This window comes from Rhopilema esculentum, chromosome 14, assembly GCF_057945365.1.
Source record: "Rhopilema esculentum isolate cy_ngs chromosome 14, ASM5794536v1, whole genome shotgun sequence".
In the NCBI taxonomy this organism is placed as follows: domain Eukaryota; kingdom Metazoa; phylum Cnidaria; class Scyphozoa; order Rhizostomeae; family Rhizostomatidae; genus Rhopilema; species Rhopilema esculentum.
Genome location: NC_142828.1, coordinates 2,062,644 through 2,089,909, shown reverse-complemented (window position 1 = coordinate 2,089,909; position 27,266 = coordinate 2,062,644). Strand labels below are relative to the sequence as shown.

The 27,266-nt window shown below is 36.8% G+C and overlaps 2 protein-coding genes across 4 annotated transcripts in view; one reads left to right on the top strand and one right to left on the bottom strand.

Annotated features, from left to right (window-relative positions):
- LOC135695879 (adenosine receptor A2b) overlaps positions 1-27,266 on the top strand; it is a 49,261-nt gene that overhangs the window by 1,996 nt on the left and 19,999 nt on the right. For 2 of the 3 annotated variants that reach the window (XM_065215076.2, XM_065215077.2), the window contains exon 2: positions 6,029-6,100. The gene's annotated coding sequence lies outside the window, so the exon portion shown is untranslated. Of the gene's footprint in view, positions 1-6,028; positions 6,101-13,107; positions 13,247-27,266 lie in introns of those variants that run through there. The other variant, XM_065215080.2, reaches the window with a different exon arrangement.
- On the bottom strand, positions 58-26,397 carry LOC135695875 (ovochymase-1). The gene is made up of 7 exons (XM_065215069.2): positions 26,004-26,397; positions 12,803-13,183; positions 11,894-12,065; positions 4,527-4,708; positions 3,434-3,543; positions 2,806-3,084; positions 58-2,333 (listed from the first exon to the last, which is right to left on the bottom strand). The coding sequence occupies exons 1-7, from the start codon at positions 26,104-26,106 to the stop codon at positions 1,938-1,940; spliced, it is 1,623 nt and encodes a 540-aa protein (XP_065071141.2). The 5' UTR covers positions 26,107-26,397; the 3' UTR covers positions 58-1,937.

Genomic DNA, 27,266 nt, shown 5'->3' with positions numbered 1-27,266 from the left:
AATGTTTGCTTTTTTCAAAGCCATTTTCAAATTCTGTACCGCAAAAAAAATTTTCAAACTTAAGATTGTGCTACATGACATCTTGCTTTCTTGCAACTGAACTTGGAACCTGTCTCAAGAATTTGCAAACAACAACTGAATGATGATTTGGCAAAATACAATCTCTTTTGAACCCATAACATCCATGTAATATTTATTGCATAAATGTAATAAAACTTTACATGCATTTCTTTTTATAAAAGCTACTTGCAACACGAACATTTCCTTCAAGCATTTACATTCTTATGAAAGTTATATTTTTCATTATTATTTTATAGAATTATCATTTCCATTATAGACCGATACATGGAAATTTTTCCTGTCAGACTTACTAAACAGTTGAATCAATGCAAACAGTGCAAACACAAAATATGTTTGCACTGGTTATCAGGGATACCCGAGCACATTCTAGCGTTGGGGGCTGTAGAAAAGTGAGGAGGGGTCTCTTTACATAGTTTGCCACCATTATCTTTGACACCACAACCTTGATATCATACTAGCAAAAAAATGGGGGTGGGGGCACAGCCCATCCAGCCCCCTGCTCTGGTGGGTCTAGTTATAGTCACATCACATGAAGTAGTCACTTATAAACTGCACTGGAATCTACAAAACAATTTAACTATGCTCTGGACACTGTAAAAACTGGATAATAGTATCCAGTGGAAACTGGATAACTGGATACTATTGAGGCAAAATCTTATGAAAGGGTCATCGACTTTAATTCGATGTAATTATTTCTTGTGGTGACTAAAGTGGTTGACTGTAAGCTGTCATAAAAAGAAATGCATATATTCTTACTACTAATTTAAATATTCTGTACAAACTACTGTCAAATAGGTTTGGAATGTCCATATTTGTACCATTTAGTTTTGGCACATTATCAAAACTATTTTTTGCATTATTTATTTTCAAAAAACATTAACTAATTACTCTCAACCACTTATAGACAAAAACTTGTAAATATGTTTAATGATGAATGCTTAACTCTAGAAAACCATATAACTCTAAAAAGTCACAAAATTAAAAATACTATTTAAGGTACTACAACAAGAAGATAAATTTGCAAAAAAGACTAAAAATTTAAAACAATTATTATATAGCACGAAAAAATGATTTCAAGTGTTCTTTCCAGCTTTCATATTTTAGGCTATTTTGGTAATTATAAAGAGGATATAAAACCCTACTAAAAATATAAAACCTTCCAATTCAAAAAAATGATTATTAATTTATTTTACATTTGTTTCATTTCATTGTTTTATTTTACTAGCACATGATTTTGGAATAAACAACCATGAGATATTAGATAGCAAGAAAATTCGAACAAAAGTTGAATCAAGCCATTAAATCTTTATTACTTAGAATGAAATTTTTTGGCCTAAGGATTTCAAACCAAGGAAAAGGCCATGGTCGAGCTGATAACTTATTCTAGCAGGACCTTTTTAAAAATACTTGCCACATTCCAACAGTTGTAACCGTTCCAACACACAGCCCTTTCTGACCCCGATTTTCAGAACTGATAAGTTAAAACTAATTGCGTGTGCCCATAAACATTGTCCCATATTAACATCAAAACCTTTTCCAAAATCAATTTTATAAAAGTTATTGAAGACTATAAACATTGTCATTAAAGAAGATCTCAGAATTCAGCATCTTCGATAAATAATAGAAAACTGCACAGTCATTGTCAACTTCATAGATAATAAAAGCAATCGCCATCTTGATGCTGCTGATGATACGATCTCCTAGTATTTGAAATATTTCATTTGACAGCCCCAAAATCTCCGTTCCTACATTTCTATTTTTGAATTCACTTTCACAGTATCAACGTCCTGTTTTCTTTGATTGTAGATAACAAGTTTGAATCGAAGTTAATTCATGTTCCTTTAGTGAATTAATTCTTAATCTGTAAGATTCGCTATATCATCTTTCTTCGTTATACTTGTTATCCATTCATTAAAATGCGATACATCTATGTAATAGTCTTGATCCGTTCCGCAAATTTTTGGTCCGTGTGTTAATATGCCTGCTACCACGAACGGTCCGTCATTCAATTGGCAGAACAGTGGGCCACCAGAATCACCATCACAAGGTCCAATTTGTTTGCTAGGATCAGGACTCCGAGCGCAGACGATGTCCTGTCTCATCAGACAATGACCCATAAACTGCAGCTCCGAATATACCAAGCTTGACGATGCCATGCCATCGCTGCCTTTTCCCCATCCCGCCATCCAGCATTTTGATTTTTGTATAAGTTCTTTGACAGTATTTGAATCTGGCAAGCATATCGTCCGAATCTACAAACAAATTCGAAGCTTTTATCACAAGACAGGTCATGGTACTTTTTCATTAGAGTGAAAAAGTATTCAATCAGCCATGGTGAATGAACATGAATTAACTTCGATTCAAACTTCTTTTTGACTGACATTTTCATTGAGAAGAATCCCCCTTATCACCTAAGAAACTAAAGTCTGTTACAAATGCTCAAGGCCCGGATAGTTCGGTTTAGGATAGAGAGTATTGCTTTCTTGAGATGTAAACTGTGGCATGGATTCTCAAATGATGCTAAACAGTCATTGAATATTTACATCTTTAAAAAACGCATAAAGGAATGGAAGGGCGATGAATGCAGCTGCCGATTATGTAAAACTTTCGTAGCCCAGGTTTGGCACTCATATATTATACGCCTACTTTAAGGAAATTGATAATAATAATGATAATAATCATAATGATAAATAGCAAGAAAGTCGTGACAAAATAGCTACTCGCCGAGAATGACATTGACAGCTCCTCCCCAAGTTCCAAGACCGCCAGGTCATTCACTAGAGATCCAAAATACGCTGGATGGGTGTGAACTTTCCTTACAGCTACTGTTTTTGCGCTAGGGTCTTTGCTCCCTTCACCACCTACGTAAACTTGATATGAAATTCTTTCCATTGACTGAACACAATGTGCAGCCGTAAGCACCCATTTCTTTCCAATGAGTGCACCTCCGCACCGCAGTTCTCGGATGTTAGAAATTGAGTTCGTGTACTGCGATGCCACAAGCTAATGAAGTCAAATGAAACTATTTACCCTATCACTGTGACTACTATCGTTGTTAAAATCGTCATAAGTTCATCATTTCATAGACAAAGCTTGTTTTCTAAGTCAATGTAAAGTTAAACTATCTTATAGAATCTGTACAACGCTGAAGCTATTTATATAATTTGATACATCATGTTCCGAGGGAGAGTTGGGAAAAATTGAAAAAAAAATGTACATTTGGCATACGAAACCGGAATATTACGCCACTTTAGAGCAATGATTTATTTAATCTTAAATCGTTAGTTTACTTTAAAAGAACAGCCAATCAAAAGTAGATTTTCAGAAGTCTACCAGAGTAACTAAATCATACCTGAACAAGCCAAGGCATGAGCCCTCTGTGCGCATTTTCGCCACCAACAAAACGTTTTTGACGGTGGCCATACGGAATTGGTTGGAAATTGGTGTATCCACAATTTTTGTCTGTTGGTGAAAAATTTTCCAACATCAATATGGGTTGATTTATTCTAATCCTTACATTCATTTGTTAAAATATCAACTTTTGTTGACAAGAATTTTGTTACGATTCATGCCTATATAGTACTTTTTTCTGCTATAAAACTGTTTCTGTAATTGTTGAGGTGTTGTAAGAATTTATTCGGAAGGCGCAAATTGCAATTTTGTGCCCTTCAACCAATAGTTCAATACTCCAATATCTTTCTCCTATTCTGAGCATCTCCAATTTCCTCAATGTCATAATCGAATTAACTACATTCTATTTCATAAGAACCAGATCATTTTTGTAGGGGTTCAGTGTTCTTATTTTCTGGGTAATTAAAGGTACGGATGTTTTTAATGTTTTTATAGTCTCAAAAATGATTCTATGAATTGTTTCTAAGAAACAATACACTAATTTTTTTAATAAGAAACTGGCTATAAGAGATGAGTACTGGACAGTTAGAAAAAATTTAGAAACTTCAGTACTCGAAGCAAAAGAATTAAGAGAAACTATTAAATCGTGATGAAACTGAGAACAACGAAATCTTGTAAAATCCAAGAACAAGATTGCCCTATTGGCCTAGAACTTACGACACAAGGGATAAAAATATACTTCCCACATCTAAATACAGCATCAGAACGGAAGCAAATCTCTTGATGTGATAAAAAAGGTCACGAACATTTCATAGCATCATTCATGATATCATAATTAAGAAACTCTTAAGAAACAACGAGTATTGAAATTTCAAGAGAAACTGGATTACTCAACATTGACCTTTGTTCCTTGTAAAAAATTAGCACAATAGCCTGATAAAACCTGGTCGATTTCGAAAATTTACAAAAGCACATTGTTTTCTCTTCTTATTTCGCCCAAGGCTGGACATATTCTTGCTTTTTTTTTACTTTTTAGCAGATCGAGCCTTGTGTTCTTATTAAATATACAAACATAAAAAAGACTATTTACACACCGTTTTTGTTGTCGAGTTCTGCTGCCCATTCAATTTTAAACCCAGGGAAATTCTTGCGTCGATTGGATTTGAATGTTATTACTACGGAGTTGCTTTTGATGTTGAGCTCCTTCACAGTGTCCTTTCCACAAAAGGTCCCTATAATATTCTTCTGTCCATCCTTTATGATGAGATAGTCCTTCCTACGAAACATACACTCGATGTAAGTCATTTTTACATAGAGTTGGAGTCTTCCTCAAATGTGGTCAATGTTTGTATGCTTTAGAAGCCGAAAATTGGTAATTTGTATGATTTAAGACATAAACCTTTGATGAAAAGTTAGGTACCAAATATTTTGATGTGGAAAACAATCGATCGGCAGTCGATTGCGAACGATCACGTAGGCCTAACGTTAAGAAGACTGGATCCCATTGTCACCATCATATGAAATGACACTATTCATATGCAACTATAGCATGGAGGTGAATTCATTTATAGGCCTGCCAAAGGTTTTTATAGGCCACTAAGGAATATCAATGAGATGGACACCAAGACAATGTTAAATATTTTAATACCAACTAAAGTTAGATGTAGGGGCTTCTTAAATATGTCGAGTTCCATTCGAAACTCAGCTGTTTAATTTGCATAATTTTCATCATTTTTCCTGCTAATCGTATACCTTGAATATATGTTCCCTTTCTCCTACCCCGTGCTCGCTGCCACCTGCTTCCAGCCTCCAACCCCATAAATACCCTACTGATCACCCTACACCCCATTTCCCCCTTGCCATATATCAACCAGCCAAGTGCTTTTAATTCTTCTCTGTTTCACCAGTCACAATTTACCTTTCTATGGTTGTGATTTAATTTACCAAGCTATGGTTGTATTTTCATCAACCTTCCTCCCACAAAGACTATTAACGGCGTTTTCTTTTAACGGTGACCACAATCTTTCTATGTACTTAAATAATGTCCCGGGTTCATGCTTTGAATGGATTCTATATTAGTGTCTATTTAAGGAAAAAAGAAAAGGTCATCCAAAAATTAGGATTATACGTAACTTACACGGCCAATATTGAAGTATCAAATATTCAAACAAGTGAAAATAACCCAACAAGATCGTTATCAATAAAAAAGATTCTACAGTAAATGCCCACAAAGACTTACATTTTCAACAGACACTATGTTCTTGGGTTTCAGAAATGTTTCTGATGTACATGGTCAGTAAATCTTGGGTGTCTCGTGACAAAGATAAATCAGGGGCAATGCCCTTAAAAAACTTTGAGATGATATGTGAGGGTAAAATGAAAGTAAAAAAGCTGTTTCTAAATTCTTCGAGGATTCGCTGTATTAGTTTAATAACCTGCAAATCTCACCACAGCTCTTCACCACAAATCTCGTCAAAATTTGCCATTGTTCATCTTTTTGTAGTTTTTGTTTCATTACCTTGTTCTTAACACTTAAAAATGATTTGTGTGAATTTAGAAGTATTGAGGGTGATATCTTGACATTGCTTTTTTTCAGCATCGTTTAACGCCGAGCATTTTCACGCTGCTATGGAAACAGAGCCTATGCTCCAGATCTCTGCTTAGGCACGTAAGTGATAAATCAGCAATTCAGTTATTTAGATATTTGTTATGGCGTACGAAAGAGGGGTCTGGGGCAGGGTTAAAGCCCTGGCGGAAAACGTGATATTGGGGTACTGGTGCCGGTGTAGTATGCTAATCGGTCCCCCATGCAAAAGTGTCCCCTTTGAGGCGATAAGTATATGCGTTTCAGTAACCTTCGTGAAACGGGTAGCGTTTCAGTGACCAAGTGGTAATGGCGGAAGTGTATAGCGAAGCTTCGAGAAAAAGTTCAAGATGCTGATATATTCTAAAGTTCAAGATGACTGTTAAATTTACTGGAAATCCAAAAATATATTATTTATAATGCAAAGATTGCTTAGATTTCTTGCGGTAGATGATAATAGTAAGCCGAAATAGAAAGTTGATACGGTGAGTTTAGGCCCATCAGCTTGATTCGTGAAATCGTGGCAAAAACTGATGGTTTATTCACAAGAAACGCTCCCTTGTGTTTAAAATCAATTTTTTTACTCGTGCATACTTGATTGTAAAGAAAAGCTATGTACAAATCTAACATTAATTGCATATGAAAGGCGTGAATGTTGACATATAATTTATTCGTCCCTGCTCTGTTTGGCCTAAGCCTTGCTACAATTTGAATATATAGTAAACTTTATCGTGAATATCGACATTGTCTTTAATCATGCCCATTTAATAGTATTTTTTCCAAGATGCTGCTACTGAAAAGATATGGGGCTAGTGCCCCCTTGAAGCATGCATACATTAGACGGGGAAGATATTCTACCCCATGTTAAAAGGGACAGCCCCTCCATCAAACTTTATGACACCTCTGAAAAAAGTTATCAAAGTCTCTAGAATCAAGGTGGAATTTTTACATCCTTTCTTTTCAACTAAGAGACAAAGTAGGCAAAGTATTTAGATGTGTATATAAACTGTATACTTTTCAAGTTTAGGCATCTTCTATATCAATAAATGATCCAAATCCCCCTATTAATTTTTTTAAATTGAGGAAATTTTTGTCTGAAAACATTTTATCTTGAATATTCTGTACTGATATTTACAAGTATAAACATAAAATATTGCTAATTTTGTTTTGCTTAAGAGGTAATATTGTTCAGAATGTCTGCTTTTCAATTTGGATGTTCTTGACATTGGCAATTATTGTTCTTGGTTTTTCAAACACTCTCTATTGATGCTGAGCTGAGCATTTTCTTTTTCAAATAATACATCTTCTGAAAACTCTTACTCAATAAACTTAAACAAGACAACAATGGATGAGATGTTTCTTGTATAGTGTAAATTTGATATGACGATGTCATCATCATTAATAATATGTAAACACTACAACTGTCTTAGGGTTCACATTACTTTGATAGATGGAAAGAATACATTATTTTTGTTTCTTAAAATTTTTATATGGTTTAAACAATTGACAATCATGAAAAAAATTTCTTATTTGTTTTGTACAATTGTGGGGTCATAATGTTTACTGTATAATACCATGAGATTGTACTTTTTTGCTAGAATAAGCCTGACATGATCTCTGACTTAGCCCTCATTCACTAAGGGGTTTATTGCACAGCTCTTACACAATAGACATTTGTGTTCAGATTTTTTTGCATAAAAATGAGAAATAATAATTGAGAAAAAACAATAAAATCAGAGCTGTTTTTCTCAAAATGCATGTATTTATTGTCAGATTTATCAGACATATAAAGATTTTATGTAATATAAACTTTCAATGCTTTTCTTATTAATGCTTTCAGGTATTTGGCAGACCTTTTTCAGACCTTTTTTCAGACCTTTTTTCAGACCTTTTTTCAGACCTTTTTTCAGACCTTTGGGAGATCTTTGGTAAACCTTCTAACCAGTTCAGAGACTACAATGTTAGTTTAATTTTGTGGTTCTTAACTTTCATTAGCAAGACCTATTAAAAAAAACATATCAATAATATTCCTTATGGATATGATAAGAATAAATGCATATGAATATAAAATGCACAAAATCAACTGTGTTAGCCACATCAGGGGTAGGTATTACCTAGGCATTTCCCTGTTTGGCAAACAAATAACAGATTTCAATGCAAATAGGGGCATTACAAAGTTCAATATGGCCACTTAGCCTTTCAGTGTATCTTTCAGAAGAGGTAAAGGAAATTGTGGTGGTTTTGAAAAAAATAAAGGGAGTGAAGAGGTTTACAACTGATATTTCATACAAAGTCTCAATATAAAAAGATTAGTTACTTATTGGAGTGGAGACCATCCTACTGTAGGCATGGGGGCTGCAAATTTTTTATTTGGCACAAGGACCTTTGGAAGCTGTTCTGACTTTCTGGAGACAAGATGTTTCAGTAACAGATGTCTATAAATTGCAATTTTCCCTCAAATTTCAAGGGAAGGGGGGGGGGGGGTGGCTCTTTGGGTGAGATCAGATACCAGGATTCCGCATAGAAAATTTCCTATTAACGCAATTCTGCAAGGAAATTTTCGTTTTACCGCAATACCGAGCTTTCAAATTGAAAACTACCAAATATATCGTAGTCTGAGTTTAGATTCAGGCAAGTGAATTTCGATTAATTCCAACGATCAAATTTTATGTAAAACTGTTTTATGCACGATACAAGCATGCATAATATTGCCCCTAAATTGGAAAATTCGCAATATGTACACATCTCTTCAAATCACCATATATGAAACTTGACCCTTTTTTATCAAACTATCTAGCATTAGCATGTATTAATGGCGAATTGTATCTTGCAATTGCCCAATCAGAGACCCCTTACTGAAAGGTTTTATGTAAAGGTACAACTAGAATATCAACGACAAAGTTGGGTAGCAAAGGAGGGGACATATAAACTTCTTTGACAAAGAATTACATTCTTCCTTCTGATATCAAAGAGTCTGAGTAAAATGGGATTATTTTTCAACGTTAAAGTTGAAAACATTATCTCGCTATTGCTTACAAAGAATCAACGGAGATAAAGCTGGACACCTTCGCGCCTATAAATAGGCAACTGAAAACTCATCATAATGAAACTTCTTTTCGCTACGAGAAATTCCATACAATGGTGTATTTTGGTACAGGTCAATTCAAATACAAATTGGATGAGATTTGATTTTTTCCAGAACAACAAGACTAATGTTTGTTGATTGTCTTTAAAAGAAATCACAGTAATCATTTAACATAGCCCTCGTTGAATTTTATCAATTTTTCTTCATTTCAGAATTGAAGACAGATACTCCACTTTTTTCCCTTTAGAAAGAATCGGAGTATTAGCAATAAATCGAAGTTTAACCAAAAACGGAATACAAAAATGGAAACACAAAAACAAATTAATATTCAAGTCCAAAGTTTCAATTTCAAAATCTATCAAAACCTTGAAATAGCTTTCCGCCCTTGAATATTCATTTGAAGAGAAAAGTTGTATAAGTCACAGAATGTCGCCTCGTGTCGCAAGTAAATCGAGGAGGCATGATTAAGGAGATATATTTATCTATTAAAATTTGAGAAATAACTTCTTTTTGTTCATATACATAATAATGAAATGCTTTTATTCGACTCATAAAATGCCTTTTTGTAACTACAGAGACAAAAATTCAGCATTCAATGATTATTCAAATTTCATTAGATTTCATTTTCACATTAGTTCATAGAGAGGCTCATCTATGCTTGGGACTAAATATGCTAGTGCGGCTCTGTTATTAACCAGTGTAAGGAGTTAATACAATAATGCTAATATATAATCATATGGTAATTTACTTTATAGTTGTTCTTGTACAACCCAGGTTAAGACTTGAAAAAAACCCACCTTTTCTCCTTTTTTTAACAAAAAAGGATTTGGAGAATGATGGATCAGAAACTTAAATTAATTTGTTTAAAGTACATGACATGATTAAAGTATATGACAAGAGAGTGTTATGGAACTGGTTGGGACAGAATGAAACAATTTCCACACCTTTTTGCAGTCAAAAAGCGCCTTTTTAACCCCAGAAAGTAACTATTTTACAAGTAGGATGCCCTCAAGACTAATTTTTTGGTTACACAGAATAAAGTATAATAATTTCCTAAAATATTACCCTTTCCCAGAATTATCTCATCAGAATTCGGCGAAATACAAAATCAATTACACCGAGATGTCCCACCCACTCTTTCTCTGTCTCTGCCATTGGGAACTTTGCAGTGGAATGTATACCCAGGCTAAATTTTGTGTGCACCTTGAATCGCATTATAAGGCCATACGTCTGCTTACGGTAGCCAAGACCTAGATAGTGGATAGCATGGTCTCACATGAATATGAAACAATATATTGGTTTTACCTATTGATTTCGTTTGACATAACAAATACAGTGGAATCCCGATATAAGGATTTCTGAAGGGAACCAGAAAATAGTTTGTTATATCGGAAGTTCGTTAAACCAGGGGTTCATTGTATCAGGATTCCACTGTATGCTATGTTCATGTGTCAATAGTCCTACCTCTTCAGCTGTAATTTCCTCTCTTTATAAGATCTAAATAAAGTGTTCTACGTTTCCCTTAAATTTTTGCCATACAGTTATGAATAAACGTTACTTTGTTTCCATTCAATTTCCACGATATTTTCTACAATTCTTAATGTCGAAATTGCAAACTACAATTCTTAAGAATTTGATGGTAATTTCACTGAAGCAATAGTTATACCATTACAAATTTGAAGAAAGTCAATCATATTTTATTGATCCTATCAATAAGACATTTTGATGAATAATTTAACCAGAGCGATATTTCAATTATTGACCTCTTCCATAGATGTTTTGGATAGGGCAATCAGTTTTTAGGTAAATGTCCCCCTATTGTTTTATAGTGTTCTATAGAGGGGACACTTTTGCATAGTGTCGTTTTGCTATGCGTTTCGGTCCCCCCCCCCGGACACTTTCACATACAGTCTTGTTATGCAAAAGTGTCCCCTATTGTTTTGTAGAGGGGACACTTTTGCATAGTGTCGTTTTGCTATAAGTTTCGGTCCCCCCCGGACACTTTCGCATACAGTTTTGTTATGCAAAAGTGTCCCCCTATTGTTTTACAGAGGGGACACTTTTGCATAGTGTCGTTTTGCTATGCATTTCGGTCCCCCCGGACACTTTCGCATACATTTGTGTTATGCAAAAGTGTCCCCCTATTGTTTTGTAGAGGGGACACTTTTGCATAGTGTCGTTTTGCTATGCGTTTCGGTCCCCCCGGACACTTTCGCATACAGTTTTGTTATGCAAAAGTGTCCCCCTATTGTTTTATAGAGGGGACACTTTTGCATAGTGTCGTTTTGCTATGCATTTCGGTCCCCCCGGACACTTTCGCATACAGTTTTGTTATGCAAAAGTGTCCCCCTATTGTTTTATAGAGGGGACACTTTTGCATAGTGTCGTTTTGCTATGCGTTTCGGTCCCCCCGGACACTTTCGCATGGGGGGACCGAAACGCATATTACACCGGCATTGCCAGCGCATTCCAAAACGTCTCCGAAAAGTCTTCTTTTTAAGCAAACAGAGCTTTTCTTGAACGTTAGATTATTTGCTGTTAAGTATGATCAAGGACGCCTGCACCAGGGGGGGGAGCGGGGGCAGTGACCCCCTAGCCCTCGAGATATTGAGCACTTTTCTTGATTGTTTTGCCCTATTTCTAGGCGCTTTGCCCAAGCTGCCCCCTTCGAGTGCAAGTTTTCCCCGATAATGGTCTTTTTAAATTTCTGGGCAAATGAAAAAGATAGTGCCATCTTTTTCAAGACATCCTATCTGATCCCAGGTACATAGATTTTTTAGATATAAACTTACCTGCACTTGGGAGAATGTCCTTGCAAATCAAATTTGATGAATCGTAATCTTATTCTTCCGCGGCTGAAAGGTGAACTGAGTCGCCATGTGCAAAACGTATCTGATGGATAGTTATCGGGGTAGTTTGGCGATTGGATGATGCCATGTTGTCCGTGTATAGCGCTGCTGCAACCTGAAAAGGGCGATTAGAAATTCTGGCATTCAAAGAGGTGCACAGTTAAAGCGTTCAAAGGCGTCTATAGTCTTCTAATTTTCCTTCGAACTATTTCCCTTATTTTCGTGTAAATTATGAAGTCTGATTTGCTTTCCAATGGAGTAAAATTAAGTTAACAATATGATGATTCTATTAGTTTTTTGGCTCTAATGAGTCTTCTAGATGATAGATTCGAGTTTGTCTTAAAAATTGATTTTCGATATGATTTTAAACCAGCTGATACATTAAGGTTCACTAACTTGAACAAAACTTTTAAAAAAGATACTTAATTTATAAGCAATAGAAAAAATATTGACAAAAACATTAGAATTTATGTCTTTTTTGTATTTTAGAGTTTCACTTGCATAGAATGAATGTCTATTCTAAGGTTTTCAATAAAGTTTCATTACTAAACGCAACCCCCCTACAACCTTCGTGCAATCCACTGCAGCCCCCTACAACCTCCCCTGCGACCTCCCTGCAACCGCGCCAACGACATAGCCTTAAGACATTGCCTTTCTCGGAGTTTCAAGTAACATGTTTGTTATCCCAAATATCACATTACACAATCTTTTTAATGTCGGCTATGAGTGTAGTAAATTACCAAGAAAAATATGCTAAAATTACTTACAGCAATTTAAGATATAAGAACAAAATGTTGACAGTCGCTATTGATCACTTAGAATGATCACTTTTAATTAATACTGTAAAATTACCTCTGCTTGCAAACCATAGCAGCCGAAAGCTTGTTCTGTGTTCTGTCTCGCTCTCCCGAGTGGGGCTTGCCCAGAATCTAATCTCTGCCTCTCTCCCAAATGTCCTAGTTTTAAAAAATCCATGTTTTCCACAATATTTGACCCTTTTTTCTCTCCTGCCATCAATAATTTGATTTATTGCTAAATGGTCCGAGAAACAATGTGTTAAATCGTAAGTCAATTTTTTGCTACCTTGAAGCCATAAATAGATGTATATTTCGTTATAGTTCTCTGGTGCAACAATTTTCCATTTGCAAAGCACCGCCTGCGAGTATGACGCGGGCAACCGCGGGGACATTATCATGCCACTTGCTCTTTGCTTTACGTCACCACATTCATGACCTGTAAAGATATTTTGAAGAGGATTAACAAAGTATATACGAAATGACCAAATAAGTAATAAAGGTATGGAACTACTATGAATGATTTGACTTTTGGAAATCAAATTTCGATAATTTCTTAAATTAGATTTAGTTTCTAAAAACTACCGAGAAAAGCAACAATTTGGTATTTACTTGTTGGGAAGACCTTGCATGATGGAAACTTTCACTGAAATCTATTAAAATATACTTAAATTAACAATTGTTTCTTCTCCTTTTGTTTTAAGTGTATTAGTTGGTAAAATATATTTAATAACTTCAATACTGTACTGAAAATCAAGGGACGAATCACTGAAAAAGATCCTGTACACTTTGGTAACAAATTGGTAAGAATCGTCAAAAATTCTCAAAATTTTCTGAAAATCCTCTAAAAACTGATAAAGCTCCAAAAAATCTGAAGTATCTTCAGAAAATTTTCAATATTTCAAGAAGTCTCCAAAACCTATCTGAAAAAAATCAAAATCAGAAAAATTATTCAAAATGGGGAAAAAAATTAAAATCTTTAATAACCTTGAAAATCTTTTAAGAATGTGAAAATCTAAAAAATCTCAGTAATTCTTTCGAAATGATTTGCCCCTTGGTGAAAAAATTTACCAACATTTAGATGCACTAGCCCTACAGATTTTAGTTATGGATATCTTCAAGTATGCATTGTCTATCACAGGGGACTCACTTGGCCCAGGTCATAACGGTACTCAAAATGGTACATATTATTTTTGTTTACTGTGCATATTCTAATTCTTACTGAAGATTCTGCTATTTTGTGTGACGATCACTTAAATAAATGAAACCTCCTGTTACCGGAGGTTTATGAAACCTCCTATTACCTCCTATTTTTTCTAATAATGAGCATGTTCCAATAAACAAAAATGTAGCATCTGGGGTCGTAGTAGCCGGTGCCCCCCAATAATTTCCTAAGCATTAATTTAGCCAACAGCTATGACAGGGTTCACTCATTGCCCCCTTTACCTCTCCCCCTATGATAGGCCGGAAATAATGAACGAATACCTCCTCCCTGCAAACGCAAGGAGTCTAATCCAACAAGTGTCCGCTAGATAGCGATTTTGCTGTGTTCCAAAGGTACTCTATTGAGCATAATTGTGGGCCAGGGGTGATGCTGCGATGGCGGAGAGAGTGCATAAGTGTTACGGTTAAGTGCCTTTTATTTGGCACACTTTGCATTACAATGTAATACAATGTAACATACTTCTTATCCGGCAAACCTGGTGGTCACTGAAATTAAAAAGAAGCAGTCTAGCACAGGGCACCTCCCTCCCATAAAATGTTTAGCGCACCCCTGCCAAGAGTACTCACTCGAGGATTTTCTGACAGAGCGATTTCTCTCGCGGACTACTTCCCTTAACTCTTGCATTATGCGTGCATTAAAGTTATCTTCGTGTTTGCAAGATCAATACTTCTCAAATCCCAAGGTATGCTTTCAAGGATCACGGTATATGCCAAGCATTAGCGTCAAGATTGATGCAAAAACCTCTTGAATAACGGCAATTGCATTGTTTGCACAAACTTGCCAAAAGGTCAAACCACTTCAATTTATTCCAAATCTTCAATATAAAAAAATAACTTCTCGCATTCACTAATCATGTTTTATGCGACATTGCTATTTTTAGGTACTTTCCAACAGATGAATTTGTTTATAAACTTATCACGGGAGAAGAAAGGGAGGGTTAAGTTACGGGAGAAGAGAGGGAGGGTTAAGTTACGGGAGAAGAAAAACTTCAAGTGCATCACACAGGGGGTAAGAAACTGAAGTTAGTGTATAGTGCTTCTAAATTTGAAATGAAAAGTGGAGCACGAAAATGAAAAATCTATAAGAAGAATGGTTAGAGCAAGAGTGGGAGATGGAAAAGTTATTAAAGACTTGAAATGACGATTCTTGGTAACATAGCCCTCTAATGGAAAGTGTTTGGATGAAAAAAAGAAAGATGTTTTATTTAAAGGAAATATTCTATCCTTTAAAGATCCTATGGTTAACAAATACCCTGTCTAGATGTAGTCTAAAAACTTCATTTCGAAATAAAATGACAACAGTTTTTGGACTCATTTGAAAACATGTTTGTATCTAGAGAGTCAATAAGGTAATAATAAGTTTATAACCTGTTTTCTACGATTTTTCCCATTATTCAATGAGGCGCTTTGTGATAAAATTTCCGCATCCAATTACTAGACTTGAAGAGGGTGACCGCGTTCAAAGAATTAATTGAAATCATAAATTTCTGACTTAGTTATCAGCTAAACATTTAACATTGGGTCGAAAATCCCCCATTTATAGTGGTATGTCCTTCACAATTAGAAGCCGAACGGGAAAAGGAAGGCTTTGACCGCATGGATGTTTTCGTGTGACTTTTTAAACCGATTTCATCGAATCAATTTAAGGTCAATGCAAATCTTATACCGGATAGGATATCCTTATTTAATATACACTTATCTATTACCAGTTTTGGTATATATTTTTACGAATGAACTGATCTCTAAAAAGGTTTACTTCTTTTATGTGGAAACGGGTTTTCAGCTTTAAGATTTTTTGAAAAATATACAGTGCCGTCTGAACGAAGAACGAAATTCATTTGGGGGGGGGGGTGGGGGGTCCTTGTATTCCGTTTGTGAACCATTTTAGAATACACAGCAAATTGCTTATGCAGGAATGGATCCAGTTGCATTGATGATCCATTGTGATCATGGTTACTGTAGCCTGCTTGCAAATTTTACTTTCTGTTGCGAAGGAGAGCCAGGACGGAACTTGTAAATTCCGTATTTGCAAATTCCGTATTGGTTCTCCTTCGCAACGGAAAGTAAAGTCTGCGCGCACTCTAGGATACTGCTATTAATGTATTTTCGAAACGTTTTATCAATATCCAATAGAACTTAGAATACAGACAATTGTTTTATTTGCCTAGAGAACTTGTCAATATGCAGTTAAACTTTGCCCCTGCATGCATCTAAAAATGAGGGCAGTGGTACTTCCAAGTGAAATGAAATAACTGCAGACTAATTACTGGCTCATTCCGGTATTTAGTTGCATCAAAATACCCATTGGTTCAGCGGAGGCTAATCGTTTAAGGGACTTAGTATGGGTCTTGACCAAATATCCTTGCTTCACTGAGGTAAAATTGCCTGACTGGGCCTGAATTTCGGTAAATTCTGTCTCATTGGGAGCCCTCCCCCCTTCCCAGCCCCTATGTGCCCTTTGCCTATGGAAATACAACATTGATAAACAGCGATCACGCTCAATCTTCTAGCTAAGGATTGACTCGTGCTCTCCTTCAAAAAAGTGTTTAGCAAAAGCCCAGTCACTTGCGCCCATTGACCCCCGTCATAATTTAAACAACTGCGCTACACTGCCGTTGTTGTTTGTGACAACATGGATGGCTACAGTTCCCATTACGTTCGATACTTTTTGCACGTTACGTTTTTTGTTGAAGACAACACTATATCGTTATCTCACGTAATGTTCAAGCCGAAAAAGAAATACACAGCATTACATCTCACGGAATGGGCTTAAGACAATATTTTTGTAAATCTCTCGGCATCAACAAAGAAATTTGTCTCCATCGCTAGACTTAAAAGAGGTACACTTACAAAGTGTATTCTCGTAGAAAGTCTTGTATGACACTGCTGTGATATCACTTTTTTCTATGCGGCAGTCTAGCGATGCCTTCTGATTTCATAGCAAGAGGGACAAACTACTTTTTTATTGCTTAATATGTCTATGAGAAATCATAAGGTAACTTAAGTGTTTTATGAATGTGATTTTTATGAGTTGCGTAAAATTAATCTTTTTTCTCAGTTCAAAATCTCAGTTCACATTAAATCAAGCTGAAGAATTTCTAATAAATCTTTGTTATACAATTTTCATCAATATCCAAAATTTAGGGGGGGGGGTCAAAACTATCAGGCTTCATTATCATCCCTTCTTCAGCACTTCTTCTCTTCCATCCAACGCAAGGGCTCCGACAAATGACGAAAATTAGGGGGTCAAAGGCGAATTAAATGTCTATAACAAACATGTTACAAAAAAGTGGAGGCCATTGCCCGTCCCCGGTCCCCATCGTCGAAGCATAGTTGATAGGACATTTCTATAAACTATGGTTGGAGGCCCTGCAACCAACCCAAGCAGCTCTGTGTTCCCAAAAAAAATATCGCAAGTAAATCGATTGGTATATATATTATGTCCCTAACACTGATAATACTTGAGCAACCAGAATAAAAAGTTCTTTGTCAAAATTTACATTTGCGGATTTACACTACGTTTTCAGGTTATGTCATTTCAATGTGATCAATGTGATATTCATTAATGGCCTCATGTTCCCGAACATTCTTCCAATTTGACAGGCTGCTGGCATATGGCATTTCATAAAGCTGAAATTTACTCAGATAGTAAGGAATGATGATACAAAAACCAGATAACGGTCTGGCTCTGATATGTGGTTTGAAAGATTTTTTTGTTGGAGGTTTGCTAAGTTTTCCATAATTCCATTCTGGTAGGACACTCTTATCGATGTCTTGGAAGCCAAAAATGACAGCTTTATGTCTTGATTTACATGCCATGATGTAAAAATAGGCTAAGTGTTGGATATCTGCACACAGATCCAATTTGTATTTGCTTTTTAAATATATCGAACTCAGCAATAACCACATCAAATAATTATTCAGTCTTTGTAAGTTTTTGACAACATTATAATTAAAGATGTTTCTTTGTTCTTTTTTTGCGAACGTCAAGAATATTTGTTTCTGACCTAGGGCGAGAGCAACTCTAACAATTGTCTGTTTAAATAATTTATTCAATAAGTTCAAACTGATACTTAAACATGATTCAAGTCCTATAATTTTCTCAAGTCCATGGGATATCCTTGCCTCGTTCTGGAGTCGGTCCCAAGAGCGCAAGCGCTTCTATATCATTGCAAGGGCGCCTTTTCTAGGAGGGTCGATACATCCGACAACGAACATCAGCTGTAAAATTAAAGCCCATCTGTTAAAACGCCCATTTCCATTAAGAGCCTACTAACCATGAACTGATTTCTGTTGGTCTCTCGATAATGACTTTGCACGTTTGCCCCTCCAGGGCCGGAGGGCCCATGGCTCCCCACATCTTTGCAAAGCAAATAGTTTTAAAACTGCAGTAAAAGGGGAAAAGGCCTTGGCCCCTTACTTTTGCTCAGTGGTGGCGCCAGGGGAGGGCTAGGGGGGGGCTACAGCCCCTCCGTCGGAAGCATCTAGCCCCCCCATCGGAGGAAATTTTAGGTTATTGTCGGAGCAAATTTGACAAAATAACATACGAAAACTGCTTATTTTAGTCATTTTAGCCCCCCTGTCGGAAGCTCCAGCCCCTCTGTCGGAAGATTTCTGGCGCCACCTCTGCTCTTGCTAGCCTTTGCCCCCCCCCCCACTTTCAAATTCGTGGCTTAGGCCATGCTCATTTGTCACGTATCATATCGGCACTGAATTAATCACCAAAGCCCCTTTTAGTACATCTTTTAGCTTGTTAATTATGCGATAAAACAGCTTCAAACCATCAGATTGCTTTACAAACTCATATATCTTTCTCTTCCTGCCTTATTTCCTTTTCCATTATTTCACAAATATTCATGTCAGATTGGTTTGCTATTTTTAGAAACAAAGTCAAGCAGAAACCGCCGTCTTAATGCCTCGAAATCCTTCAAAAGTTAATCTTTCAACCTCTTTGCATTTTATTTGAGAAAAATCAACAGTAGACAGAAATTTAACAAGGGCAAGCCAGCTGTTCCTTGTGGTTCACGACAATGAATTAAATTTATTTGTAACATTGGCAGGATTTCGAATATTTAAAGTAGGCACTCCCATCATAAAATGAACATAAACCAAGTTTTTATGTCTTTCTCACGCAAATTCCTTCGCCGTGTTTTTTAAATAGTCCCACGGTATAACAGCAGTGGATCATTATTTTTGGATAATTTCTCTGCAATGGATTTCACACAACTTTTTATTAGCCTCGTAGCCTGGGGGTGGTTTCGCTGTTTTTAGCCGTCTTGCTATTTAAGGTCTTACCGACAGTTTGTGATTGCGAGAAAACCAGGTCAAACACAGTCTCACATTGCTAATTGTTCTCTGGCTTGGCTCATCTTGGACTGCATACAGCATTACGCACGATATGTCACCTGCAAGCATTACCGCTTCATAATTACAAAGTTGATGGCAACACGCCTTATTTATGTCAAACATAACCTTCCGTAGTGCTTTTGGCAACATGGAATGTCACAGGGTTGCGACAGACATCAAATGATATTTTCTCGTGTCCCGATTGGTCAGAGTATTGGCCAATCATCATAAGAACTATTCAAGTGCCGTGGCCTTGTTCTGGCTGCTTCATGAAATCACTAGCATGCAGGGGCGGTCTAGCATCAAAAGTTCAAGGTTTCTTGGGATCCGGTGGTGACTAAGATACTTCGTCACTTTATATAGATTTAATCCCATTACCTCGAATTATCTCGAAGCAAGTGTAAATCATAGAGAACCCTGGTTACAATCCCCGCACAGCAAGCAGAGCAATTTGCCTCTGATCGCACGGTAACTAGATATACTCTGTTACAAATAATGTTCTAGGACCATTCAGCGATACTCGTTATCTCTAATCGATACTGTCACAGGGAATTGAGGTTTCATAGAATGGGTTTCTTAGCTCTCAATACTACGTTGTTGTTATTCAAACAACAAGACTCGTGAGGAAATAAGATACAAAAATGATATCAGAAAGTTCTCATTTGTCTTTGATAGTATACTTGGAATCGTGCTTCATGGACAATTTTCCAAAATAAATTTGTACCAATCAAAACTTGACATTGATATCAATTTATGCAAATCTAGTTTACATACTAAACAAACTTCGATTCTTATGGTAGCCAGCTATGGTTTTATTTCAAACTCTATAAAACCTTTGTGCACTTGAACAAATATTTTTGACAGTTTGGTTATGTGCCTTTGAAATGATGTCTTCTTTTGGTGACGTCATGTACCTCTGAAACCGTGTCAAATAGTACTGGAATCGTGTACCAATAAATCGTGACAATCAGGGTCGCTGAGAGGTTTCAGAGCCCCTAGGGCAATTTGCCCCCTTGCCCCCTTGCCCCCTTGCCCCCTTCTTGGCGGCCTTGGTGAAAAAGAATGCTGATACCCTTCAAATATGGTCGGATCATAGCTAGATGAAGGATGTTACTGAAAATGAAATACCTGTCTTCGACTTTAAGAATACTCTACTATAAATAGTTTCATTGGCACTGCCGTTTTACTTCGACGAGCCTCGACAGCAAAGACAGTATATCATCTAGGTGACCTGTCTTCTAAATTGCAAATACCTCTAAAATTGAAGATGTCCCTGAAACTGAGGAGTGCCTAAGTGATATGTCAAATGAAAAGCTCTAATAAGACCCGGGGAACTTATTCATTTTTTCAGTCAGTAGAGGGGGGCTTAAAAGCGAGGAGGCTTGTTAGAGAGGGGAGCTTATTAATTATTTAAGATAAAACATAGTATAGAAATTCCACAATGCTCTGGGTTTTTTCGAAAGAATCAGCATCGGTATGCTCTTGATGACTAAGGCGCACAAGAAAATCTTTACATTGGACGCACTGAATGAACATGATCTTATTGGGATATCATGGGATGTCAAGAAACCCTCTTGGGATATCATCATCACAACCGTCAAGAAACCCACTTAACGCGCATTTTGTTACATCAGGGGCTAAAGAGGGGGGGGGCTTAGTAGAGAGGGGGGCTTAATAGAGAGAGGGGCTTAATAGAGCTTTTACGGTAGTTTATAAATGTTTTTGTTGTAACTTCTGAATATGGATGCCAAAGCCAAGATCTGTCTCTAGATTATGAACTTCTCTTGATATTTCTCATCTATTTCTTATCTAATTTAGTCAAATAGCATTATCGCTTTTAAAATTTTTAATTTCATCTTTTTGACATCCTTTTTACTTCGAATTATAAACATTACTGTTAAACGCCTACTTAAATCAATAGACACATGAGTAATTCTCCTTAGGCCTTTTTTTATAATCCCAAGTGACAACTCAATTACCACTCAGACCGAATGCACTAAGCTGGCTGTATTTTTTTCAAGCAACAAAGATCCCTTGTTTTATCCTTTATTATTTTCTTCGGGTAGGTCTGATCGTAACCACTGCAAAATCTTGACTAATCATTCGATAAATAGTTTAGCGTCACTTGTCATACCCATTTCAAAGTTGTTTGTATTGGAAATCTGTTTGCCACTCTTTCCATCAGCAAGGTATTAGGCAGTCTGGTCTGGTTAGAAAAGCTCAAATCCAGGCCTTGTGCGTTGTAGCCATTCGGTTAAGGACGGCCTGGCCTTGTAATCCATGAAGTTTAAAATTTGCAGAATCGTTATCTTCTTTTCACACACATTTTGAAGGCTTTAGAGAGCAAGACAAACACGTAAACTGTTCACCTTCGTCAATAAGTGTTCATCCTCAAATTCAAGGGTGTCTCAATGCCCCATGACTCATTTTAAAAAGGGTCGACCCTCAGTTCTTGGCAAAGAAAAGGCTACTTCCCTACTCATTAGTACAAGAGGTTTGCTGATAATCCTAGAAGGCATATGCTGGCTATTAAACAATACAAATACAGCTTGAAAATTCTTACACATCCATTTCATCGCAAGAGCAACTACTTCATCCTACCTTCACTAATTTATTGGTAACGAGTATTACCTTCCTTAGTATGGGTACTCATATTTTAGTGATAATCTTTTCTTAGCGAGGATTCTGCAATCACCATTCCTCGGCGACTGCCTGCTTACACTGCTAAATTTTCTGCGGAAAATCGTTCAAGGTGGCTTGGCAGCGTTAAGAAGACGTGTTTAGAACCCAACTCCCTCTGTTTCTCGCTATTTTATCCGTCTGTGTTCTTGAATCCAAGAAAACCTAGACTTATGCTTACTGCCATCGTGCTATAATCTCAAGAAGGAACGGGAATCACTGATCTACAGTGAACAGCAAACGGGAATCACTGATTTCAGGAAGGAACGGGAATCACTGTTCTACAGTGAACAGTGAGCGGGAAATGATCTATAGTGAAAAGTGAACGGGAATCACTGATTTCAGGAAGGAACGGGAATCAATGATCTATAGTGAACAGTGAACGGGAATCACTGATTTCAGGAAGGAACGGGAATCGATGATCTACAAACAAGACTTGGATCGAGCTGGATCGATCTACAGTGAGCAGCATAGCGGTCAAATCTTTGATTGGCTGAGAGCTCTGTTCGCTACCATGTTCTAAGCCAATCAGCACACAGGATTCTCACAACAAAATCGCTTCGCAGCTAGAATTAGGCCCATTTTCGCCATTTCAGCGTGTTTTTGCCACATTGTCTACAAAAAAACATTGTGAGAATCCTGTGTGCTGATTGGCTTAGAACATGGTAGCGAATAGAGCTCTGAGCCAATCAAAGATTTGACCGCTATGCTACAGTGAGCTTGATAAACCAGTGACTGGAATGCAAAGAACAGAACTAGTTTTCAGAATTCCTCATAGTGAGGCTAATTGCGATATGTAAGAAATAAAACTGTTGGCTATATTGTCTAAATAACACATATCTATTATCGAAATGTTCTATATCGCACGAGCGTAACATTTCTGTATCGCTGCTCGAGCACTTTCAGTTCTACGCCATCATGCTCTGTATACTCCAAACAAATTTCACCAGTCTCCAATGTATAAAAATTAAATCTATAGTGGTCACGATTGTGGTTGGACAATATTCTTTAAATTTAATAAAACATGGAATGGGTTTTGTGGCTTGACCTTTAGAAGTGTAATGCATTTGATTTTAAAGTTTTAAAAGCTCTGAACTTAATATGTCAGCCCGCATTTTTTGCTTCAGGTTCAAGTATCCTCTTCACTAACCTCTGCCTCTGTTTATCACCTCCTTGGTGATTGTTCCTAATGTTTTCTATCTTTTCCTGAAAAGTGTGTTTCATGAGTTGGTTTTTTTAGAAAAGCAGAGGAATGATCGTTACATCGTTTCTTTGCTTTGCTGTTCCCTTCTCAATCAATATTTTTACAATTTCCTGCAGAAAATGACTGGTAAGGTAAAAATAGAACAATATTGCTCAAATTTATGATTACTAGTTGCCTGTTGGAAAATGAAAAGACACGGAACAATGCACATTAATCTTTGCTAGCAGCCACGTAGCTGCAGGGGGCACGGGGGGCTGTGCAACAGCTTGTCCCCTTTGGCTACAGTTTTTCCAAACGATATTTTGAAAATTTGGCATATTTATAATTCCATGACCTTGATTTTGTCCAAATATATCTGTTTGTTATATATCTGTTTTCTTGTTGTAAAGCCTGCCCCCCTCAAGTATGGTTCTTGCTCGAGTTTGCCCCCCCCCCCCCTAGCCGACACCTACAGCTACGTGGTTGTTTGCTAGACTATGATTTCCCTTTAAATTTCCATACATTGAACACCACTCGTATCCAAGGTGCACGAACTGCTGTTAAACAAACGGCCATTCTATGAAAACAGAGTTGTTGAAACTTTGAAGGATATCTAAAATACCTCTTGCTTGCTCCATTCATAAAAAGCCTTGGTTTGCCGATTGCAATCGATTATTTTTTATTTTGATCCATAGAGAAAAGCGAATGAAAATTTCATTTAGTGAAGTCTCTCGATTTTATCGCATTTATAGCTTTGTTTGTGATGTAGTAGTGGCACCTTCGTGACCTTAGGTCAGAAAACCGACTTCCCAAATTCATAATCAAGAATCACCCTGCATTTCCAATACTTTGGAAACATTGAAACCCTGTGAGGACTTCCTAGAAATAATATCACGTGACAAATGTATTCCGGTAATATGGAAAAATCATTTAGCCCGGAACTAAGAACTGTGAAACAGATTTGCTTTAGCAATGTGTCTCAGAAGGGTATCATTTAGATCTGGAAGGGATAAATTCAATTTCATTCATTCAAGCAACTAGAAACAGTTTTTTACAATTAAATAATTAACTAAAAAGTACAAGATATCATATGTATAATCTAGCAGCATATATAAGACAACATGACATATTATGTGAAACATTCCTTGGGAAACTTGACATATTCTACAAAAATAATAGAAATGGAGTGAAAGAGATGAAGTTTTAGGGTGTTTTGAAGGGCTGTTGGTATTTCACTCTGTTCATCTCCCACACATGCACCCCTACTACATAAAACTTTGTTTTTCTTCAATTATCGACCATAACCAATGCCGCAAAGCCACAGAATGTTGCAAAGCTTTCGAATTATTGACGCGAAAGTCTTGCTGCCACATTGCGTGTGAATTAACAACTTCGACTGCCCAGTAACTATGGCGATTATAATTTAACACTGCTATCGCTGCAACTTAAACCCGAGATTACATGGCGGTCATTGTATTTCAACGTACAACTGCCAAGAATTACCTTCCAAACCAGATTTTCTATCTTTTCCGGAAAGACAAATGCTATTTTTGGTTATTTTAAAAAGATATGTCAAAAGAAGCAAGCCAAAAGTTTTATTTAATATTAGATACAACTTTTTGTTTGCGAGGGGGGCACCCTTATAAATAAATGTAAAAACAGCCATATTTCACAAAATAAAAGTACTTTACTTATGCTATTTATGTTTTTTGGCCATAAACCCCCCTCCGGTATCTCGGTCCTTGCTAAATGGCAAAGAGACAAAAACATGAAACTTTTTCAATTATCTGGTTTGTTCGCACATATTTTTGCGCAGACAGTCTCTGACCTGACATTTGTTAAATTTTGTAATAAATTGGTACAAATTGTTACGTTTAAAAAAAGCCCAGCTTGAGCATTTATAATCTACGTCAGACGCCCACCGTTAAAATTCATTTAATTTATTAGGATTTGGCTGACCAACATTTTGAGCTGGGCAGCAAGACTCTGATGCGAAGGCCCTGCGGAAAAAAACGGACTTTGCGCAATTATCCAAGATAAGCTCAAAGCCTAAAGAAGTTATTGTGTGTGAGTTGCCCATCATTGCATGACCCCCATTAATTTCTGAATTGCGGTTCGCCCTGTATAGCTCCTCACAACACAATAGATCTTTTTCTGAAAAAAGCAGGAACAGACGCAGTCTGTACCAATTTGCAGCATTGTTCCAAAACGCCATGGTGCAAAATTCACCTTCTGTGCGAAAATATCGAGAGTGTTTCAAAAACAGGTCGTACGATTAAACTCTGTTCTGTACAACACGGGAAAGTTTGTGACTGGTGTACGCACGCTCTCTATTCCAAATGTCACAGAACAAATATTAGCGAATTCCGCTGGATTTGCCACATCTCAGATTTACAGAGCAGAGTATAGAAGCCTTTGTTTAGACAGTATGAAATAAAGATGACCATTGTTTTGCTGGTTTTTTCTTTCCCTATTCTAAACCCGCCTCGTTGTCTAAGACCCTTCTGTCCGACCCGACACCCTTGTCTCTTCTCTTAAAAAAAACTTGGGAAGACAAAAAAATTGAATAAGAATTTGAGCCCGAGGAAATTTCGATGTCTAGAAAAGTGTTTATTTTATTAAAAAAAATAAGCTAATGTATTCATTTCTACCTTTCGATGATTGATAAAGCAAAACAAACAAGTAGAGACCCTAAAAAATTGAAAACGATTATAGTCATTTTTATGTAGGGATCTTCTCAAAATTTGCAGACTGTTAAGATTCGTTAGATTTCTAAAACCAGATTTCTAAGTCAAAATTTCTTGTAAAATGTTTAAACGTAACTTACCGATGAATGAATGCAAGCCGAAGGAACAACACAGTTGTAATATGCTGAGGTGCACAGCAAGTAAAGAGATGGCCTTCTTATATCCAATCACATGAAAGCCCATGTTTCACGACACCAAATCGACCAATTTTCGGTCAAATAACAGCGCGTCAAGTCAGTGGATTTCCTTTTTCTCGTTGGTTGATTTGACAGATTTGAGATTTCAGGATGATCAGTTCCTCCGCTAGTATTTCATTGACTGGCCATCTATATGCATCTGCTAACTTATATAGGCGCGTTTTGCCTAAAACAAATATTTCTCTTTTCCAGCCAATTTATTATTGTGAATGAAAACTGCTCACGTGCCGATACCAATCTCTTCTCAATGAAAGCTATTCTTAGATCGGACTTGACCCCCGGCTACCATACACTCATGCCGACATCATTTACCTCCGTCTGCTGACATTTGCTACTCGTCAATTTCTTTGTCGGTGCCCCGTCTTTGTGTTAACATCTCCCCTATATTTAAACGATTTCGGGAACAAACGTAGACAATAGATTTGATACCATATGTCTGTTGGCACTATTTTTCGCTAATCATGTCTAATAAATGATAGACATATACAATTGCTAAAAAACAGTACTTGATTCAGCGTGTTTTGGAGAAATTCGTAAATATTTCGCAGAAACGAAAACTCTATTACTTTACTCGGCAGAACTCGTTTTAGACTGCCCAATAAGCGTAAACACGCGAAGCCTTGGTCGGCTTCCTATCGACCTTTAGAGCACGTAGAAATTATTTCCGTTATTTTGACCTAATGACCATTTGTTTGAAACGCCAGCAACCACTTAAAATTTTGAGGCATACGAGAACTTTATGGAGAGATTTGCTCCTCCATTGAGACGTAGAGTAGGAAATACAGCGTAGGTAAAGAAAATGTTTTCAGAAACAATGATTACTGTACATAAATTTGTCAAGGCATTGCGAAACCGGTCTACATTACACCGACCCCTGTTTCTTATAAAAACAGTATGCATTGTAGCTTTCCGGAAGGGATGCGTTTAATTCATGGTAGGCGTTTAGAAGAGGAAGGCGCTTATTAGATGGGCTGTGTATTAGAGTGGGATTTATTTCCATGGAAACGATAGCCGTTTGTTTTAGACTTGGAGTCTATTAAAGAAAATTCGGTATGTATATGGCCTAATGTAGTTTTCAATTGGAAGAGAGACACTGTTGTCCTGACGGAGAACAGGGGGGAGAGAAGACTGTTCGGGGGAGAGAAA

Excerpts from the sequence above, each read along its gene's own strand:
- LOC135695875 (XM_065215069.2), bottom strand. The coding sequence starts at position 26,106 with ATGGGCTTTCATGTGATTGGATATAAGAAGGCCATCTCTTTACTTGCT. Across the intron at positions 12,066-12,802 it reads GCTATGGTTTGCAAGCAGAG|GTTGCAGCAGCGCTATACAC; the intron begins GTAATTTTACAG and ends CGCCCTTTTCAG. Across the intron at positions 3,085-3,433 it reads TCATGCCTTGGCTTGTTCAG|CTTGTGGCATCGCAGTACAC; the intron begins GTATGATTTAGT and ends TGACTTCATTAG.